The 21,754-nt window shown below is 42.9% G+C and overlaps 1 protein-coding gene across 1 annotated transcript in view; it reads left to right on the plus strand.

The window, feature by feature from the left end:
- dysf (dysferlin, limb girdle muscular dystrophy 2B (autosomal recessive)) overlaps positions 1-21,754 on the plus strand; it is a gene marked incomplete at its 3' end in the record, with an annotated part of 74,099 nt that overhangs the window by 24,479 nt on the left and 27,866 nt on the right. Inside the window, exons 18-38 of the mRNA XM_034676026.1 lie at positions 1,079-1,192; positions 1,290-1,467; positions 1,561-1,685; positions 1,793-1,899; positions 1,982-2,177; positions 2,260-2,406; positions 2,538-2,669; positions 2,797-2,963; positions 4,063-4,177; positions 4,286-4,391; positions 4,478-4,620; positions 4,895-5,068; positions 9,024-9,108; positions 9,188-9,265; positions 12,379-12,560; positions 12,640-12,780; positions 12,906-12,935; positions 13,061-13,096; positions 14,365-14,406; positions 16,788-16,889; positions 17,394-17,555. Coding sequence (XP_034531917.1) covers positions 1,079-1,192; positions 1,290-1,467; positions 1,561-1,685; positions 1,793-1,899; positions 1,982-2,177; positions 2,260-2,406; positions 2,538-2,669; positions 2,797-2,963; positions 4,063-4,177; positions 4,286-4,391; positions 4,478-4,620; positions 4,895-5,068; positions 9,024-9,108; positions 9,188-9,265; positions 12,379-12,560; positions 12,640-12,780; positions 12,906-12,935; positions 13,061-13,096; positions 14,365-14,406; positions 16,788-16,889; positions 17,394-17,555 — 2,562 coding nt within the window. The remainder of the gene's footprint in view (positions 1-1,078; positions 1,193-1,289; positions 1,468-1,560; positions 1,686-1,792; positions 1,900-1,981; positions 2,178-2,259; positions 2,407-2,537; positions 2,670-2,796; positions 2,964-4,062; positions 4,178-4,285; positions 4,392-4,477; positions 4,621-4,894; positions 5,069-9,023; positions 9,109-9,187; positions 9,266-12,378; positions 12,561-12,639; positions 12,781-12,905; positions 12,936-13,060; positions 13,097-14,364; positions 14,407-16,787; positions 16,890-17,393; positions 17,556-21,754) is intronic.

The following is a 21,754-nucleotide window of genomic DNA, read 5'->3' on the forward strand; positions in this document are numbered from 1 at the left end:
GAGGTATTTTACCCATTCTCGGTGCCTCATTTTCGGCCGCGTGAGTCCGGACATGGCCCCTGGAGCCCGGAGGAAAATACTTTGAATTCGGAGAGGAAAAACGCTTTTCCTCCAGGGGTCATCGCGGAGGTATTTTACCTGCTCTGAGACTCATTTTCGGCCGCGTAAGTCCGGACATGACTCCTGGAGCCCGGAGGAAAATACTTTGAATTCAGAGAGGAAAAACGCTTTTCCTCCAGGGGTCATCGCAGAGGTATTTTACCCATTCTCGGTGCCTCATTTTCGGCCGCGTGAGTCCGGACATGGCCCCTGGAGCCTGGAGGAAAATACTTTGAATTCGGAGAGGAAAAACGCTTTTCCTCCAGGGGTCATCGCGGAGGTATTTTACCTGCTCTGAGACTCATTTTCGGCAGCGTGAGTCCGGACATGACTCCTGGAGCCCGGAGGTAAAGACTTTGAATTTGGAGAGGAAAAACGCTTTTCCTCCGGGGGTCATTGCAGAGGTATTTTACCTGCTCTCGGTGCCTAACTTTCGGCCGTGTGAGTCCGGACGTGGCCCCTTGAGCCTGGAGGAAAATACTTTGAGCTTCCTCGTGGTTGAAGGAGTTCTGTGTCGCAGAGTGTGTGACAAAATGCAACGTACCGAGATGTGACGTGACGTCGTGCTTGGAAATGAATCGTTAAGAAAAATCAATGACATTTGAGGTGTCCAATTCCGATGGAATTGATCAATTGGAACCGGTTCTAAGTCGGATCCGGTTTTCGATTCCCACCCCTAACTGAGACCATTTTTAAAATCTGAATTGAAGCTGCACGACTATGAGAAACCATTTCCACTTCAAATAGCTGAAAAATTTAATCCCCATCTAATCTTGGCCTTTGACCTTTCCCCTTTATCCATGCACTCATCCTTACCTCAGACTCCCTGCACCATGGCTTCATTTCCTCTGAAAAAAACCTTGTGATCTCAATACTTGTGCTGAAAGAAGTCTACATTTCCTTCCTCTGGATTAAATGGTGATTCGGATTCGTTGGTATGTGAATGATAAAGACCAAATTGACCTCTTCTGTATTTCAGGGTGAGGGCGTGGCGTATCGTGGACGCATTTTAATGGAACTAACAACAAAGCTAGCTGACAAACCCGAGCAGAGAATGGAGGATATACCATCAGATGACCTGCTAGTAGTGGAGGTACGAGAAAATGAAAGAAGACATTTTAATTTTCATGTTTTAAACACTTCACATAGAGCTGTAATGCCTGCCCACCCTCCCCTTCTACTTTCAACAGAAGTTCCTCAGGAAGAGGAAGTACTCGCTGTTCGTGGCGTTTTATTCGGCCACGCTCCTCCAGGACGTCGATGACGCCATCCAGTTCGAGGTCAGCATTGGAAACTACGGCAACAAGTTCGATTACACCTGCCTCCCTTTGGCGTCCACTACCCAGTTCAGCAGAGCCGTGTTTGACGGTAGGTCCAAAGGTGAAGGTTTTGGTTGGAGGAATCTGCTCCCTGATGATTTGGATAATAATGTATCTGTGCTGTGTCTCGTGTGTGTTCTAGGTTGCCACTACTACTACCTCCCCTGGGGGAACATCAAGCCTGTGGTGGTTCTGTCTTCAGAGTGGGAGGATGTCAAACCAAGGATTGAAGCTCTGAATATGCTCCTGGCTATGATAGAAAGACTGGTGGGTGTTTGGTCCTTGGTTGTGTGAGTGAGAGAGCCATTCTGCAAAACGACGATGGCCCCCCGCCTGCTTTTAATCATCATCTGAACATATTTGTGTTCATCCAGGAGGCAAACCTGCAGCGGGTGAGCCTGGAAGTGAAGACCGGCAGCGACCTGGAGGAGGTGGAGCTCCGGGTGGTTGAGCTTCTGGATCAGGTCATCACAGACTGCAGGTGAGCACTGTTTCAAAGGTCAAAGTCAAGCTGAGTGCAGTTTAGTTGTACATTATTGAACGCTCTCTCTTTCTTTCTCCAGTGAAGAGCTGCCCTCGATCGATCAGTGGCCGTGTGCGACCCCTCTGGACCGCTCTTTGAGGCACATCCGCACTCTCCACCTGCAGCAGATACTTGCAGGGGCGCTCGCTCTCAAACATGGACCTGCCACCGAGCTCTCCACGGTGCTGGATCAGGCAGAGGACTGGGCCAGCAGGCTGAGGAACATGGCAGAGGAAGTGAGTTGTAAAGCCGCTGGAAATATTAGTTGCTATGGAAATTGCTAAGATGCTATAAGGTCTCTCTGTCTCTCTGTCCCAGCCCCAGAACAGTCTGCCTGACATCGTGATATGGATGCTGCAGGGCGACCGCAGGGTAGCGTACCACCGCATCCCGGCCCACACTGTGATCTTCTCCCAGGACAACTGTGGGAAACACTGCGGACAGCTGCAGACCGTCTTCCTCAAGGTAAACCAAACCGATCCTTAAGCACTGACTTCAAATTCCCAATTTGAGGACAAGGATTTTGTCCCCAATCAACTGGTCTCAAGCATGTGTCCCCAAAAGGACTCTTCTAAAATAAAGTTTGTGTTTTGCAGCATCCACAGTGCGGCAGTGGAGAAGCCAAACTCCCAGGTCAGCTGAGGGTTAAAGTCTGGTTCGGATTGGCCGCCGACGCCAAACACTTCAACCAGTACGCTGAAGGGAAACTGTCGGTGTTTGCTGAGACGGTAAGATGGAGAGTCTGTCTAGACCTTAAGATCCTGAAGCTCCATTGGGGCTCTGGTTCTGTGAAATGATGTCAGGTTGAAAGTTTCATTCCCTGGGCCAGACCTGTCTCCATCTTTCTTTCAACAGTATGAAAACCAGACCAGACTCGCCCTGGTGGGCAACTGGGGAACGACAGGTCTGACCTACCCCAAGTTTAGTGACGTCACTGGAAGAGTCAAACTGCCCAAAGAGAGCTTCAAACCCTCGCCTGGCTGGACCTGGGCTGGAGACTGGTTCATCAGTCCAGAGAAGACGTAAGCGTCCGATCTTTCTACCTTCTGTTATTCTTTTCAAACAGCACTTTTTTAACTTTTTGGAATGCAGAGTTTGCACAGATCTGGTATTTTGAAGCATGTCAGACCGTCTTCAACTCAACTCATCTTTATTTATATAACACTTACATTCGAGCATGCAGCCCAAAGTGCTTCACAAAATAACAACAGAGTGATAGATAAAATAATACAAGGCTAAAACAAGGTAGATAACAGTAATATGAAGTACTTCAAAATAAATTAAAATCATTGCAATAACATCAAGAAAATAAAATCTGAAAAAATCTGAAAAATCAAATAAATAATTACATTAAAACAAATAAAATGAAATCTGATTAATAATAAAACAAAATAAAATCAATGAAATAATATCAGAAAAATAAAATAAATAAGTACAATAAAATACATTTAAAAAAGAGATAAATACCTGTAAAATAAAATAAATAATTAAATTAAAACCAATTAAATAAGATCAATGAAATCGCAGAAAAATAAAATAAAACAAGCACAATAAAACCAATAAAATAAATTGTGATTAATACTAGAAAAACTAAATGCAATCATTACCATAAAATCAACAAATTAAAATGAGATACATATCAGAAAAATAAGTATGATAAAATAATTTTAAAAATCAGGGAAAATACTAGTAAAATAAAATAAATAATTATAATAAAACTAATTAAATAAAATCAGATTAATATAAAAAATTAAAATTAAATGCAATAGAATAAAACAAAAAATGAAAATGATGCTAGATGCAACTTTTTCTAAAACGGAAATTGTCTCACTTTTTTCGTTTGTTGCCACTTTTTCCTTCTACTTTCAACTGCACAGTTCTCACATTTTCAATCCCTTAAACTTGTATTTTTTCCGTTTCTGGCCCAACATTTATTTCAACATCAACACACAGGGAAGTTAACCTCATCACAGCAAAACTACAGCAGCCCACATGGGACAAACACCTGAAGCTGCTGCAAGAAGAGCTGATGCTCTCGCACAAACAGCTACCAAGCGTCAGTGTGTGTTGTTGTGTGCATTGATTTACTCTTTGTGTGTGTGTGTGATTGTGAACCCTCAGGCTGCTGTATGATGTGGACGCCGGTCACATGACCTTCGCGGAGGAGGTGTTTGAGAACCAGATGAGGCTGCCAGGTGGACAGTGGATCGGCATGCCAGAGGGCTACACTGACGTGGTGAGTGTGTGTGAAAATATTGTGTTTCTACATTTCTTCTCTTCTGTCTGTAAATCTATAAACGTGTGTGTGTGTGTGCGTGTGTGTGTGTGCGTGTGTGTGTGTCAGAATGGAGAGAAGGCGGTGCCAAAAGACGAAGTGGAGTGTCCTCCAGGTTGGGTTTGGGAGGAGGTGGAGTGGAGCGAAGATCTCAACAGGGCCGTGGACGATCAAGGTACACAAACCTTCCAACAACAGGAAGTACAGGAAACACAATGTCAACAAGTCCCACTCTTTACCTGTGTGTGTGTGTGTCTCCAGGATGGGAGTACGGCATCACCATCCCTCCAGATCGCCGTCCGAAGTCATGGGTGCCGGCTGAGAAGATGTACCACACCAACCGGAGGAGGAGGTGGATCAGACTGAGGCGACGAGACCAGCAGAAGATGGAGGCTCTGAAAAAGGTAGAAAGAGAGGAAGACTCATTTCACAGGATTTACTGATGGTGGCTTAAAATGTCATAAAAATTCACCTTAAGATGTTTTAATTTATCCATTGAGACTTTTGTAATCCACAAACCTCCTCTCTTTTTTTGGGAACACTTCTCCTCAGTTGGAAGTTGTTTGAGATGTTGAAGTTTTCTTTACCCGCCTCTAGATGGTGTCCTGGTCGCACAAATGAGCAACAGAAGAGTTGAAACTCACAGAGGTTCAGATGAGTGTGTGTGTGTGTTCACAGCAACGTCCAGATGACACAGAGCGGGAGGGCTGGGAGTACGCCTCCCTGTTCGGCTGGAGGTTCCACCTGAAGCCCAAGAAGACGGACAGCTTCAGGAGGCGCAGGTGGAGGTACCGCATGGAGCCGCTGGAGAAGACGGGACCGGCGGCCATCTTTGCTTTGGAGTGTTCTCTGGTAAAGGAAAAAAAGAACAACAAACACAAACTTTGAGATATTTGTGGGTGACTCACATTCATTAACAGTCTAATGAAGGTATAATGCATGGCTGGCTTCAGGTATGTGGACACCTGGGAAACAGTGGAGGTTGTTGTCATGTTGAACCAGGAAAATGAAAACACCTGTTGCCACAAAGTTCAAAACAACAGAAGCCCTAAGTTGACCTCTAGACAATGAATCTACTCCATTCTCTCGTGATACTGGAGTTCTGACTGTTTCGTCCTCTGGGGATAATAAAGCTTTTTTATCTTCGATCTAGACCACAAAAGAAGCTGGTTGTTTCTGTGTTGTGCAAGTTCACACAAAAAATGAACTATTTCACGTTCATTTCTTTAGCTGCATCTATTCTTTCTCAGTAGAGCCTACTATACTTCAGTCCCCAGCTCTTAATCACTGACATTTACTAAACTACATGACTTACTGTATTCTACTATAGAAACATAGACAGGTATTAAGTGTAAAAGACAAGAAAATCTGCAGCTATGAAAACGAATGGCCCTTTTCCACTACACAGTTCCAGCCCTGCACAACTCGACTCGACTCAATGGGGGCACAGGTGGTCCTCCACCTGGACCACGTTGGTGGAGGTGCTTGTTGCACAAAGCCGCTTTCATGTTGCTTATTTTATTTTGTAGGTCTTCTACTGAGCGCGCTCAGAAACACCACACGCATTTACCCGGTTCAAGGGGTGCATCTCAAAGCTCTAAACGTCCATCCTCGCGTCTCTTCCTCGCGTCTGAGTCCCTCCCACCAGAGATGCGAGGAAATGAAACCAGAGGAGAGAGGAGAGAGGAGATTCGTATTTAGAGAAATGAGACGTCCTCTCCTCCAGAGCGTCACGTGAAGCGACGTCGGTTTGTGATGACGGCTTTAACAGCTGTTTGTGTCTGCACACATGTTCACTGTAATAACTCTGATTAATATAAACAGTAACAGAGCTCTGTCTCTGTGTTTACATGTTTAACACACACCTGCACATGAAGAGAATCAGCTCTCTGTTTATTCTGTCCTAAAGCATCGCGGATCGATTCACCGGTAAAATGTCTCATTATTAAATTATTTATTACTTCAAGGGAAAATAGAAACCATGCAACTCTTTTCAAACCCCGTGCTCATTAATGATCAGCCTCATATGAAACTTTATTAACCTGACAGGAAATATAACAAGTGTTTTTACTAACAGACAAACTTTACTGTCAGACTTCTCTTCATGAAGAAAACCAGAACAAACAGGGAAACTAACAGGAGGAATAACTGATCATTAATATATATTCTATCAATGATGTTAGACTCTATTACTCTATTTCATTAGACAGTGAATCTGACAAAAACAATCAGATATAACATAATCCATCCTCTGTTATATTGAATTTATGATTTTGCGATCAGTATTTTGTTTTTAAAATTCACATCAAACACTTTTTAATCTCAGCTCATCACACACAGACTGTTTAGAAACCGACGGATGTTTATGATCTGTTTCAGGGCACCCTTAATGACTGTTTTAAGGTCTGTTTCAGGGCACCCTTAGTGACTGTTTTAAGGTCTGTTTCAGGGCACCCTTAGTGACTGTTTTAAGGTCTGTTTCAGGGCACCCTTAGTGACTGTTTTAAGGTCTGTTTCAGGGCACCCTTAGTGACTGTTTTAAGGTCTGTTTCAGGGCACCCTTAGTGACTGTTTTAAGGTCTGTTTCAGGGCACCCTTAGTGACTGTTTTAAGGTCTGTTTCAGGGCACCCTTAGTGACTGTTTTAAGGTCTGTTTCAGGGCACCCTTAGTGACTGTTTTAAGGTCTGTTTCAGGGCACCCTTAGTGACTGTTTTAAGGTCTGTTTCAGGGCACCCTTAGAGACTGTTTTAAGGTCTGTTTCAGGGCACCCTTAGTGACTGTTTTAAGGTCTGTTTCAGGGCACCCTTAGTGACTGTTTTAAGGTCTGTTTCAGGGCACCCTTAATGACTGTTTTAAGGTCTGTTTCAGGGCACCCTTAGTGACTGTTTTAAGGTCTGTTTCAGGGCACCCTTAGTGACTGTTTTAAGGTCTGTTTCAGGGCACCCTTAGTGACTGTTTTAAGGTCTGTTTCAGGGCACCCTTAATGACTGTTTTAAGGTCCATCTTTTCTCTGTTATTAAACTCAGCTGATGTTAAATTTCGATTAAGTCCGAGCCGCTGCAGCGTCCAATCGGTGAGTGATATTCGATAAGGGGGCGTGTCTGTCAGAGAAAAGACTTCCGCAAAGTCTGCTCTCGTGTTTCCTCGATTATCCCTCCTCAGATCAGTCTCCTCGCTCCTCGCTCCTCTCTCCTCCAGCAGCGTTTAGAGCTTTGGGACGCAAGTTAAAATGGCGCGTCAGTAAGTACTTCCGGTTCGACCGAGGAGCGAGGAGCGAGGAGACTGCAGTTTAGAGCTTTGAGATGCACCCAAGATCTGAAGCCAGACTTTCCCTTTCTCCTTGTTTGTTCTCTTTGAGGATTGACTTCCTGATAACAGCTGTTTGTTCATTCTATATTCTTCTAATCAAATGTCCATTTCTTCTTGATCTTCTCTCAGTCACAGCGGTATCCGCTCGCCATGTTTATTGTTGTTTACGCGTAGTAGGCATGCGCAGTTTGAATTTGTTGGATCGGGGTTTTCCAGGAGGCTCTCCGGTCGTATGACGTTTTGCACCAACCTCGCTTTCATGGCGCAATTAGTTAATTGGCCGATTATTTGCAGTCGTGCATGCGGCTAACGCTACGGCCAAATGGGCCGTTCCATAACGGCACGTTAAGACTAATGGTCCCGTTTGTGTGATGGCTGGACGTGCATACGGGCCCTGATCACTAGAAAACAAATCAAACTATTTTTATTATCACAGGAAATCTATTTAAGTAAAATATATGGATTGATGTCTGTTTGGGGCTTACGTATAAAACATATGTTCTCTTAACCCTCCTAGCCCCTTAGGGTACCAAATGTGTACATTCATATTTTCGCAATGCAATATATCGGTCAGTTCAATGGGTAATGGTATGAGGATTTGTCGAGAATTTATTTTTAATTTTTTTTATAAAATTTTGATTCCCCCTCTTTTGCAAAGTGTACAGCATAGGAGATATTACCAATCCGCCTACTCTATGTCTTAGGCAATTTTGGTCCCCCATCTACTCCCATTATAAACACGTAAATATTCATATTTTCGATATACTGTAATCCTGACATGTTATGATGATTTTCCCATGATTACCAAATAAATCTAAGCATCCCCCTTCAAAATCAAGGGAAAAAAGGTTTTAGGTCTACTTTGACCCCTAAACCACCAGATGGAGCCAGATCAATTTCAATGTATGGATATCACTGTACCTTGCAATCTGTCGGTCAATATAACAGCTTTATATCACAAAGATGCTGGTCTTGGTTTGTTGGGATCGATATATAGGAGTAGTGTGAATGTGGTTGAGTGTATTTTCTGTGTGTGTGTGTGTGTGTGTGTGTGTGTGTGTGTGTGTGGCTGTGTGTGGCTGTGTGTGTGTGACACAGAGAAATTGTAATCATCAAAGGATTAAGCCTTTTCTTGATCAATTATCGTGTGTATCATTTTTTAGCTCTGAATGTGTAGAAAACGTTTGATGTGTTGAAAGTAAAAAATATATACATATATTACATTTTTATGACACTTTTATGAGAGGGCCCGTTTTGGGACCTTAAGCAATACCTTGAGAGCATGTTTAAAGGATGCCTCAAGGGTTAAATACACATGTGGGTACCAAATGAGTGCTTTTCGAGGGACCGATTGCACCCAAGTTCATCCTCCTGCTTCTATGACTTTTCCACTTCTTGGTAACTGAGACAGTCTTTTATTTTGAAGGCCCTCTTGTGGTTTTCAGGTCATACTTGCCTGTGCTTTGCTTCCTAAATGAGCTCCTCTTCCTCCCACAGAGCAGCATCGAGGACAAGAGCGAAGACAAGTCGGTCACAACCACGTTCGGCGTCAACAGACCGACCATCTCTTGTTTCTTTGATCGTAAGATTTTACAACTTTTACTTTCACCTTTTTCCAACCACTTCCTGTTTTCATTCGTGTTAACTGTGTTTGTGTCCAGGTGGGACCAGATACCACCTGCGCTGCTACCTGTACCAAGCCAGAGACCTGCTGCCCATGGACAAAGACAGCTTCTCTGGTCAGTAGTGCTTCTGATAAGTTGCGCCATCTAGTGGCCAGATCATTTTTCGGACGTTTTCTTTTAGAGAAACTAGATTCAAACAGGTTTGCAAAGTGAAAAAAGGAAGAGAAGAGGGTAGAGTGAGGTTATGAAAAAGAAAGGTGGACACAGAAAGAGAAGAGTGGGGAGAAAAAAAAGAAAGAGAGGGAAAATGTTTTTCTTTTATTTGAAGAAGGTCATGGAAACTTCAGCTTCTGTGCGCGTTAATCAGAAAACCAACCGCAGACTCAGATGTGAAAACAGAGACGAGGCTTTAAAAAACAGAGGGATGAATAGACGGAGGAAGAGAGAAATGATAGATGACGGAGAGAGGCTGGGTTGGAAGAAACACACACACACACACTCACACACACACTCAGTGTAATGGATGAGTAGAGTTGATGGATGGGCTTCAGTTGTGTGTTAATCTGGTGTTTAATGGCGTCTGGGCGGCCGTGATTAAAGACTGCGTCAACTATCAAACACTGAGGGCTTTATTTCTTTGTCTTTCTTTTTCATTTTCTCTCTCTTCATCCATCCATCTTTATTTCTTTCTTTCCTGTCTTTATTTTTCTCCACTTTCGTGCTCTTTTCGCTGCGTCTTCCCAGTCGCAATCCTTGTTCTCGCTGCAAAAAACTTCAAAATAAGACAAAGTTTTGATTTCATTTCTGGTCACAATCATCTCATTAAACTTAGAACAAGTCACACTAACCCAAAGAGTCTGTGCAAACATCTTATTTTAAGATATCATGAACAAATAATGAGACGTGAATCGTTTGATACGAGTCAGAAAAAAAAATTCCTTGGAAGTTTCAGGAAGTATGAGGTTATTTCTGCAGCTTCCCAGTCCCTATCCTTGTTCTCGCTGCAAGAACTTCAAAATAAGACAAAGTTTTGATCTCATTTCTGGTCACAATCATCTCATTAAAGCTGGGGTTGGTAGTCTCGGAAAACCAGCATGAATTTGAAAGTAGCTTTTCCTCATGACTCCGTCTAACCCCTCCCCTCCTCCCTCAGAGCTCCTCCAAAACGACGCCCCCCCCCCGCTCACATGCACGAGCGCCGCTGATTCTCGACCATATGATGGTGACTGATTCAAAAACCGGTCCTCACCAAAACATTCTCATAGTGAAAGTTAAAAACACAAACAAACATGGCTGCTGTTAGCACTCACAACTGTCATGCTAGCATTATCCAGTTGTCATGGTGACACGATATCAGGAGTAAAGTTATAACACATATATAACACTGTAACAGCTCTACTGTTTGTTAAACATGTTCAGTGTAGATGTTCTTAATTCCTACAGTGTTGACGGTCAGTGAAGGCATCAGGAGAGGTGTAGAGTGTGTGAGCGGGAGAGAGGAGAGACAAGAGGAGAAGTTCTTCATTCATTCAAACATTGATTGTTGTTTTGTTGGTTGGCGTGGTAACGGCCGACAGTGACCGGTTATTAAAGCTCAATGTGTTCACGAATCGGCTCGTCATCACTACAGCGTCCGGACGGACGCTACAATAAATATATATTTTCTGTAGGACTTACTGAACGTCATTAATTATTCTGCTTGTTGGTGAGAGCTTTTTAGACTCTGATCCGGACTACAGTCCTGAGCAAAGCACCTCATCAGGTCAGAGGGGACAGGCCAGAGGACGAGCGAGAGGGGCAGTCAGTAGAGTCAGGGGAAGTAGAGGCAGGAGACGGAGACTCGGAGGAGTGCACGCCGGGGAAATGTACGCTCTGCAGGAGGAGGGCAGAACGGCTGGACGGGATTTGATTGGTTTAAAATTTGGGGAGCCAAAAAACGGTGATTGGTTGGTGTTTTCCCAGGTTTACTCCGGCTGTAGATAGCAGCTTTTTATTCACTCTTTTTTAAGAACACATCATGTATTGATTACCATCAGGACATAAAGATCATTTTAACCAGTATGACAAAAAGTGGATCTAAATCTGAATACCAACCCCAGCTTTAAACTTGTAAACATCTTATTTTAAGATGTATCAAATAAATCACGTCTCATTTTTTATTTGTGATGAGTCAAAAAAAAAAAATTCCTTGGAAGTATCTGGAAGTATGACGTTTTTCTCACTCTGTAAAAACATTGTCTTCTTCATCTTCATTGTGGTTTTTTGTACCTCTGTGGTTCCTGCTTGTGTCCCAAATTCAGCCACACACACACACACACACACACACACACACACACACACACACACACACACACACACACACACACGCACACGCAGACTTGCATAACCCCCCTGGGCTGTTTGTATTGCTGTTTATATGAGCTAATGGGCTGTTGGGAATAGACGGTAATCGAATGGGTCACCATGGGTGGTGTGTCTGAACATTGTGTGTGTGTGTGTTTGTGTGTGTGTGTGTGTTTGTGTGTCAGTTCCAAGGTTAATTGAGGGCTGGTGGGAAAATGCAACTTCGCTTCTGTTTACTCTTTTGCTAACGGCTCCGTAGAGACTCTTTACTCGGCCTGAAATAACAAACTACTCACTTTGTGTGTGTGTGTGTGTGTAACTGTACATTCATGTGTGTGTGTGTGTGTGTGTGTGTTAACATGAACGAGAGTGGTCGTGACCTGGAATAACAAACTTCTCGGAGCGGCGTTCCCAGCTCTCCGTCTCGAGCTTGGCATTCCCGAGCTGCTGATGTCATCGACGCCGAGTTAGTTCGGACACACATGTAGAAGTGTTCGTCCTGCTATACTTGTGAGGATCTTAAGGTTAGTCTACTGTAACCTCACTTTTTGGAGCATCCTCTGAAAAACTGAGGGGGGTCGTGTCGGGTTAGGCCGACCCTTGCTGACTCAGCAAGATTCATTTTTTGAAGTTATATTTTTTGGGGCTTTTCCGCCTTTATTAGATAGGACAGCTGAAGAGAGACAGGAAATGTGGGGAGTAGAGAGAGGGGGAAGACATGCAGGAAATGGTCACGGCCGGGAATCGAACCGGCGACCCCTGCGACGAGGACTATAGCCTCTGTATGTGGGGCGCTTAGACCGCTAGGCCACCAACGCCCCAAGATTCATTATTTCAAAACAGGAGTAAAAGAATGATCCGTTTCTTCTTCTTCTTCTCCTCAGACTCGTACGCCATTGTGTCCTTCCTCCATCAGTCCCAGAAAACAGTGACGGTGCGCAACACTCTCAACCCCACCTGGGACCAGACGCTCATCTTCTACGAGGTGGAGATTTTCGGAGACCCCGAAGTCACGATGGCGACTCCGCCTAACGTCGTGGTGGAGCTCTACGACTCGGACACATACGTGAGTTTCTGAACTTTTAATCTTTCTTCTCTGTCTTCTCTTTTATTCAACCTTTTTTGAATCCTTGTGAAACATGAAGGGTGCAGATGAGTTTATGGGCCGCTGCGTGTGTCAGCCCTCCCTCACATCCTCCCCTCCTCTGGCCTGGTTCCCAATTCGCTTGGGGGAGAAGAATGCCGGCGATCTTCTGGCCGCCTTTGAGCTCATACGCAGGGAAAAGGTCAGAGGTCAACCTGTAACAACATCAACATTTTCATAATCTTCATTTATTTAGTGCATTCAAGGGGTTTCCTGATATGCATGTATTCTCTGTTACATAATCCCTCTTGATCTTTGTATCTTCAGCCAGCAGTTCATCATCTTCCAGGTCAAGAGGTCAGTTACACGTTGACTTCCTTCTTTTACCTTCCTCCTGTAGTTTGATGTGTCTCTTCATTTTGCCGACTCAGAAACTTTCATTCTTTGAAAACACACTCTTGTGTTTCCTGTCTCACCTACAGGGAGACATCATGACCTCCACGCACGTTCTTGACGAGGTAAAGAAGCTCACAAGTCAAAAAATAAACGACTAGGAGGAAAAACTTTTGGATGCTATAGATTATGGTATAATATTATATATATCATATTTATATGATATATATAATATTATATATTTGTATGTATTTGTATGCTTTCTTTATTTTTTATTATTCTTTATCATAATATAATAATAATCATTTTGTTACTATTTATAATTATTTATTATTATTATTTATATTTGTATTATTAATTATTACTCTTTATTAATTTCAATTACATAATATTACTATTTATAATTGTATAATTATTTAGCATTTTTATTTTACATATAGTTTTATTATTTATTATAACTCTTTATTATTTTCTATTTATTAATTATCTTTTGTACTGTAATTGTTATTTATAATTTATAATGATTAATTTTATTATTTATTACAATTTTTATTTTTTTAATTATGGTTAGATATTTTTTAATTATGTATTATTATTTATTAATTTTAATTACATAATATTACTATTTATAATTGTATAATTATTTTGTATTTTTATTTTACATATAGTTTTTATTATTTATTATCACTCTTTATTATTTTCTATTTATTAATTATCTTTTGTACTGTAATTGTTATTTATAATTTATAATGATTAATTTTATTATTATTTATTACTATTTTTATTTTTTAAATTATGGTTAGATATTTTTTAATTATGTATTATTATTTGTATTTGCCATTTTATTTTTATTATGTATCTATTATTAATTATCTATTATTATATATAACACATATATATCACAATTATTTATTTATAATTAAGACAGGAGTCCTGCTTCAAAATGAAACCGATATTGTGTCCAGGTACTTGGTACATTTTTTCAGAGTCTAAGACTTAGACTCAAGTCCAAACTGAGTCCTGGTTTTCAGGGTTGGGTGAGGATTAATTAAATCTCCAGACATGCCGACAGGATCAGTCAGAGTCTGATATTAATAAATGAAGTGTGTTATTTACACGTCCAAAAGGTCCAACACAGTCAGTCCAGGTTCAGACAGTCATTTGCCGATGGACAGAGTTCCCCCTTGGACTGGAATCCGACTCAGGGAGCAGGTCTAGACCGTACTCTGTTATATTACATTGGACTGGATTTAAACTCAAACACTGAGGTCTCAAGATCCTGTATCTCTCTGTGTGTGCGTTCACCTTTAGTTTGAACTCTACACCTGTGTTTATTCTCCTCTGTTTTCCTTCACATTTTGTGTCTCTTGTCTTCTCATCGTTCCTCCCTCAGTTGATGTTTCCAGGATTCCTCTCTGAAAACCTGCAGCAATGGGTACAAAGTCAACTCAGCCGTAAAACACGAGCCGATAGAGACACTGAAACATGCTCGTCCTGTTTCATGTCATCTTGTGTTACAGCTTTACTAACCACTCGAGTGTGCTTGTTCACAGTCGGTCACTTTTGTTTTGGTCCTTTTTTGTATGGAAGGCCAGAGAGGACATTTTTAGGACATAGTTTTTTTGTTTTTATACTTAGTGGTCCTTACACCTAAATAAAGGTTCATATTTTTGAACAAGTAGTTCCTTGAGATCACAGAATACACATCTGTCCAAAACCAGAAAAAAATCTATTCATTATTAAACATCTCATCATATATCAATGTTTATGTTTACAATTTCTCCAGAAATTGAACTATTTTAATTAAATGACTATATTGTCTTTAAAAAATTCAAATAAAGCTTGTCCTCTTCATCCTTTCTGTACTCAGGCCAGTGACATTCATGCTTCTAACACTTCACCATGTTTGTTGTTGGTGGTTCCATGAGGTCTGAACCATAGACTGTAAAAAATATGGACGCAGGATCCGTGACGTCACCCATCTGTTTCTGAAGAGCTGCTTTGAGACCAATCGGCTGCGGCAGCCATATTGCTTCTGTCGAGCCAGTGTGACGTAAAGAGGCGGGCTTTGAGCCTCCTAGCCAACAGCTGCAGTGTTCCCACAGGCAGCTGTGCCTCTCATTGGAAGACTAGTAATCTCAATATCTTCGAAATTACCGAATTAGAAAAAAATTCACCCCCCTCACAGTGAGAGGACATCGAGAAATTAGCTATTCAGACTACACTCATCTTTTGTACCAGGCTGTAAACATGTTTATTAATGCTGCAAAGATCGTCTTTTCCCCATTCATGTGTATGTGACTTCCGGTACTTCCGGAGCCAGCCTCAAGCGGATCCTCGATGAACTGCAGCTTTTAACACTTCCGCATTGACTCATATTTTTAGACCGGAGGTTGCCGCTTGGTCTGAACCATAGACTGTAAATAAAAATGGACAGCGTTGCTCCGCCTCTTCCCGTTGTACAGTTCTGAAGCCAAAAAATCCCTCTCCTGGGCGCCGCCATTGTGCAGCCAGAGCCTGTGAAGCCTTTGTTATAAGCTCCGCCCTACAGCTTAACATCACAAGACGCTGTGTGTCCTTAGAAGTTTCGTTCTATGGCGGCTGTGAATCAAAGGAAACAGGAAGTAAAACCCTGTTTTTTAAACTCTAATAACTAACGAAAAAGAAACTTTTCAGAAAAAAGAGGCCTTGAACACAAAACACTCAAATACTAACTACATATCACCACAGCATACGGATGTGAGAAACATTCGTACGACGTGTATTTATTTTTTAAAGTTTGACTGCTCCCCCATTCAAATGAATGGGGGAGACGGATTTTTTGACCTATACTGCAGCCAGCCACCAGGGGGCAGTCACACTGCTGAAAGCCTCACCACCAGGGCCGTATCCGGCACGCTTGGGTCTGAACTCTGTAGTGCGCCCTCTAGAGGTCTCCTCCAGTAACACATGCGGTCCACTCCCAGCTCTGGCCTTATTTAACAGTGAAGACCTTTGTGAATGACTGTGTTTGAACAATACTGCATGTCCTCACATGACTGTCACACATTTTAACCTTCTATACATCTTCAAACACGTATTTATATTCCTTCTAAAGGATGTAAAGCTCCTTGTAAAGAAGAGTGTGGCTCTTTTTTGAAACCGCCTACTATACTAGCAGTATGTGGTTTGTGAACAAGAGCAAAATCTGCAGTATGCCAAAATTACTTGGATGTACTGATTCAGGAACATTTGGGCAAATCAGTAATGCACTGTACTGCTGGTTGTAGCAGGCGGTTTTGAACATTGACCTATAAGGAGTAGACGCCACATTGGCTGCTGGGGTGCAAGAAATACGGCCGCCATCTTGGTCCGGTCATCCTACCCATGATCCTACCTGTACATGTAAACTGAAGCAGCAGAGACTTCAAGATGCCAGAGCACTGTGTGGCAAGAATATTCTATTACTGTTAAGCCCACTATGAATATTAAAATACGGCGAACCATGTGTCCTGTATCAGACCTACATGTATTGCAGAAAAAAACAACCCTGCATGAAAATCAGTTTAGTATTCAGCCAGTTATGATTGATTAGATGCGCTGACACTTAAATGCGCCTGCCAAATAGATTATACTGAGTGGAGTGGGTGACCCGACCAAGATGGCGGCCCCATGGCTCGTCAGCGCCAACAGGTAGTAGCGGTAGTAGCCGCCGATGTGGCGTCTACTCTTTATATGTCTATGGTTTCAACAGCAGCACATAGCTTGGTTTTCTTTGTTGTCTCCTGTTGATGACACGCCGCCGACTCACCACCGTCCTGTGTTTCTCATTGGTAGCCGGAGGAGTCGGACCTCCCTCCTCCTCCCCCTCAGAGAGAGGTCAACGTCTTTGTGGTCCCTCAAGGAATCAAACCTGTGCTGCAAAGAACCGCCATCGAGGTACTGCTGAATCCAACGACTGCCATTAGCTTCGATTCACAACGTTCCTATTGGTTAAATGAATCAGGAAGACATTGTTTGACATTTTTAGCAACACTCTGAGTTTGATGAAAGGATGAACTTTATGTTAATGATGGACAGTAAATTGTGGCTGGCTTAGCTTAGCTTAGCATAAAGGCTGCAACATGAACGTCCCAGAACGTCTTAACTTTTCTTTGACACCAAAAATGTCACCATGTTTCTTTCAGCATGTCAACTTCCTGCTGAAATGAACTGATGTTCACATTAAACTACACTTCTTGAATTATTTCTTCAGCCAGTTAAATGTCTAATTTCTCCAACAGAAGACAAAATAAGGAGTAAATCTTAATGTTTAATAAGCAGAATTACAAAGGAACTGTTGGTACTGATATCATGAAATATCTTTGAGGTTTGGTGAAACTGATCCACCAGTTTTAGGGCAACATGTTCAGCTTTCAATCCTCTTCCTGTCCTCTCTGTCAGATCTTATCCTGGGGCGTCCGCAACCTGAAGAGCTTCCAGCTGGCCAGCGTTACCTCCCCCAGCCTGCAGGTGGAGTGTGGCGGCACCATGATCCAGAGCTGCGTCATCCGCAGCATGAAGAAGAAGCCTAACTTTGATGTGAACAAGCTCATCCTTGATGTGGTGAGAGCGCAGAGACACGCCGGGCTGCACACACACACACACACATAACGCACGTCACACAGACGTAATCAGTGCCGAGGCTTCGCTGCTTGCGTTGCTAACGAGCGTCCTGCTGGGATGCGGTTCGCTCACGTCATTAATCTTCATCAGAGAAACCACAATAATCGACTCTACTGTTTCTTTGCTTCTCTTCCAAACAGGGATTCATGTTTAATGAGATTAAAGCTGGGATTTTCAGTCAGATGCTGTTTTTTTCCACCCAAAAAAGGAACATGTCTGCAGCCGAGTGTTGTTCAGACGCAGGGTTGTGTCTTCTGTCAGGGGTACCAGTGCATGTTTTTATGACTGTTGGGTAAACACTGGGTGGAGGTTTTTACTGTGGCATAAAAGCTGAATGCAATTTCTTAAACTTGATGGACCTGCAGATTTCAGTCACTTAAAGCTGGGGTTGGTAATCAGATTTAGATACACTTTTTGTCATACTGGTTAAAATGATCTTTATGTCCTGATGGTAATCATTACATGATGTGTTCCTAAAAAAGAGTGAAAAAAAAGCTGCTATCTACAGCCGGAGTAAACCTGGGAAAACACCAACCAATCACCGTTTTTTGGCTCCCCAAATTTTAAACCAATCAAATCCCGTCCAGCCGTTCTGCCCTCCTCCTGCAGAGCGTACATTTCTCCGGCGTTCACTCCTCCGAGTCCCCGTCTCCTGCCTCTACTTCCCCTGACTCTATTTACTGCCCCTCTCGCTCGTCCTCGGGCCTGTCCCCTCTGACCTGATGAGGTGCTTTGCTCAGGACTGTAGTCCGGATCAGAGTCTAAAAAGCTCTCACCAACAAGCAGAATAATTAATGACGTTCAGTAAGTCCTACAGAAAATATATATTTATTGTAGCGTCCGTCCGGACGCTGTAGTGATGACGAGCCGATTCGTGAACACGTTGATCTTTAATAACCGGTCACTGTCGGCCGTTACCACGCCAACCAACAAAACAACAATCAATGTTTGAATGAATGAAGAACTTCTCCTCTTGTCTCTCCTCTCTCCCGCTCACACACTCTACACCTCTCCTGATGCCTTCACTGACCGTCAACACTGTAGGAATTAAGAGCATCTACACTGAACACGTTTAACAAACAGTAGAGCTGTTACAGTGTTATATATGTGTTATAACTTTTCTCCTGATATCGTGTCACTGGAACAACTGGATAATGCTAGCATGATAGTTGTGAGTGCTAACAGCAGCCATGTTTGTTTGTGTTTTTAACTTTCACTATGAGAATGTTTTGGTGAGGACCGGTTTTGAATCAGTCACCATCATATGGTCGAGAATCAGCGGCGCTCGTGCATGTGAGCGGGGGGGGGGGGGGGGCGTCGTTTTGGAGGAGCTCCGAGGGAGGAGGGGAGGGGTTAGACGGAGTCATGAGGAAAAGCTACATTCAAATTCATGCTGGTTTTCCGAGACTACCAACCCCAGCTTTAATCTGCTGCCCTGTAAACCAGACAACAACCACTGATGTACGTCTTCAAGCCCTGCTGCCTTCAGGGGTTTCAAGATACCAGAATTTTAAACTTTAAGATACTAGTATGATAAAAAAACACATACTCAATTTGTCTTGAAAATACCTCTGCAAAAAAAGAACAACAACTCACAGAACAAATTCCATCACATAGCCCTGTCCCGATTCATGGACTGCATCCTTCAGTTGGTGCATTTGAAAACTGGTTGCTCCATAATGACGTTGGAGGCTGTCCGATTTCAAGGCTCTTTCAGATGCAGCTTCAAATATGCGCCCTACCCTCGCATGCATCAGGTACATTTTTCACCGCCCAACATATCACATGATTCTTTGAGCACTAAATCAGTCAAGGTGGCCGACTCTCATGCAGCCAAGTAGTTCACTTAATTATTAGCAATTTCTTTCAACTACACTTAAAGCTGGGGTTGGTAGTCTCGGAAAACTAGCATGAATTTGAATGTAGCATGTCCTCAGGACTCTGTGTAACCCCCACCACCCCCTCAAAGCTCCTCCAAAACGACCCCCCCCCCCGCTCACATGCACGAGCGCCGCTGATTCTCGACCATATGACCGAGACTGATTCAAAACCGGTCCTCACCAAAACATTCTCATAGTGAAAGTTAAAAACACAAACAAACATGGCTGCTGTTAGCACTCACAACTATCATGCTAGCATTATCCAGTTGTCCTGGTGACACGATATCAGGAGAAAAGTTATAACACATATATAACACTGTAACAGCTCTACTGTTTGTTAAACCTGTTCAGTGTAGATGCTCTTAATTCCTACAGTGTTGACGGTCAGTGAAGGCATCAGGAGAGGTGTAGAGTGTGTGAGCGGGAGAGAGGAGAGACAAGAGGAGAAGTTCTTCATTCATTCAAACATTGATTGTTGTTTTGTTGGTTGGCGTGATCACGGCCGACAGTGACCGGTTATTAAAAAAAGAGCCCCCCGTGTTGAGAGCTTTTTAGACTCTGATCCGGACTACAGTCCTGAGCAAAGTACCTCATCAGGTCAGAGGGGACAGGCCTGAGGTTGAGCGAGAGGGGCAGTCAGTAGAGGCAGGGGACGTGGACTTGGAGTGCACGCCGGGGAAATGTACGCTTTGCAGGAGGCGGCAAAATTTAAAATTTTGGACCCCAAAAACGGTGATTGGTTGGTGTTTTCCCAGGTTTACTTTTAGCTTTTCTTCACTCTTTTTTAAGAACACATTATGTATTGATTACCATAAAGATCATTTTAACCATCCATCCACCCATCCATTATCTTGACCGCTTATCCCATTAGGGGTCACGGGGGGCTGGAGCCTATCCCAGCTCGCTTCGGGCAGAAGGCAGGGTACACCCTGGACAGGTCGCCAACCTATCACAGGGCTAACACGGGCAATTTAGAGTGATCAATCAACCTGAGCATGTAGTACCCGAAGTACCCGGAGTACCCGAAGAGAACCCACGCATGCACAGGGAGAACATGCAAACTCCACACAGAAAGGCACCCGCCCAGCCGGGGATTCGAACCAGGAACCTTCAGCGCTACCCACTGCACCACCGTGCAGCCCTCATTTTAACCAGTATAACAAAAAGTGTATCTAAATCTGATGACCAACCCCAGCTTTAAGGGGAATAAATAACGCTGAAACCAGTTTATTAATGACAGCCACCATAAGACGTGTGACCAAGTTGTCCCTGGTATCACTCTTGCTATTCAGAATTACACATTCGACTAATCAGAATCAAGTATTTAACGCAGCCTGGTGATTAGTAAGAAAGCTAGGTAATAAAAACATTTTTCACAGACTGACTGACTAACATGTATTTCTATACCTTCATTATTCCAAAGTAACTGAGTATAATAAAGACAGTCATTTATTGTAATCAACATAAACCACAATATTTAAAGGAATAAGGAGTCATTATTGACTCACTATAAGTTAAACTGTGCCATGAGAACATTTCCACTGAGCTTACATTCGTGTCTGAACACTCTACCTACGTTTTACTATGAAATCTTAAACTGAAATATGGAAATATCGCACAGGTTTTTTCCTGACGCCAGCTCTGAGAGTTAAATGTTAACAGTATTACGGTCTGAGGCTGATCACCTCACTGTTTTATTATGACAGCTTTAACTGGAGTTTGGAAATAGTCATATAGTTTTCCCTTAAATGCATGTTCGAGTTTGACTCCGGCGGTTCGATGTTAACAAGATTAAGGTCCTGTGTTTAACACCACATCAGTGTGACAGCCTCCTCCTCCTCCTCCTCCTCCTCCTCCTGACTGTGGAAATGTTCACAAAAAATCCAGCCCCTGAACCGAGTCCAGGCATTTAATGTTAACAATATTAAGTTGACTGCGTAAGTGTTTTCGTATGCCACGGGGCATAAGAGAACGTCATGTGCATGCTTTCCTTTTGAAGAGTCTTATTAGCTCTCTCAGGTTATTGTGAGTTTTGCATCATGAGCCCTCGTTAAGCCTTTTTCTGCAGACCGAGAAGTCACAACAGATTTCAGTTACGACTCTTTTTCCACCTCCAGGCGACACAGCTTCATCCAGCATTGAGCTCAACTAGTGCTCTTTTTAATCGAGACCATCAAAGCTGCATTGTCTCGTTGCAACTTTGAAGAAATCTTCAACAGATGATGCACAAACTCTCCTGACTTCAAATCTGTGAGCTAA

The sequence above is a fragment of the Notolabrus celidotus genome, chromosome 23 (assembly GCF_009762535.1).
Source record: "Notolabrus celidotus isolate fNotCel1 chromosome 23, fNotCel1.pri, whole genome shotgun sequence".
In the NCBI taxonomy this organism is placed as follows: Eukaryota; Metazoa; Chordata; class Actinopteri; order Labriformes; family Labridae; genus Notolabrus; species Notolabrus celidotus.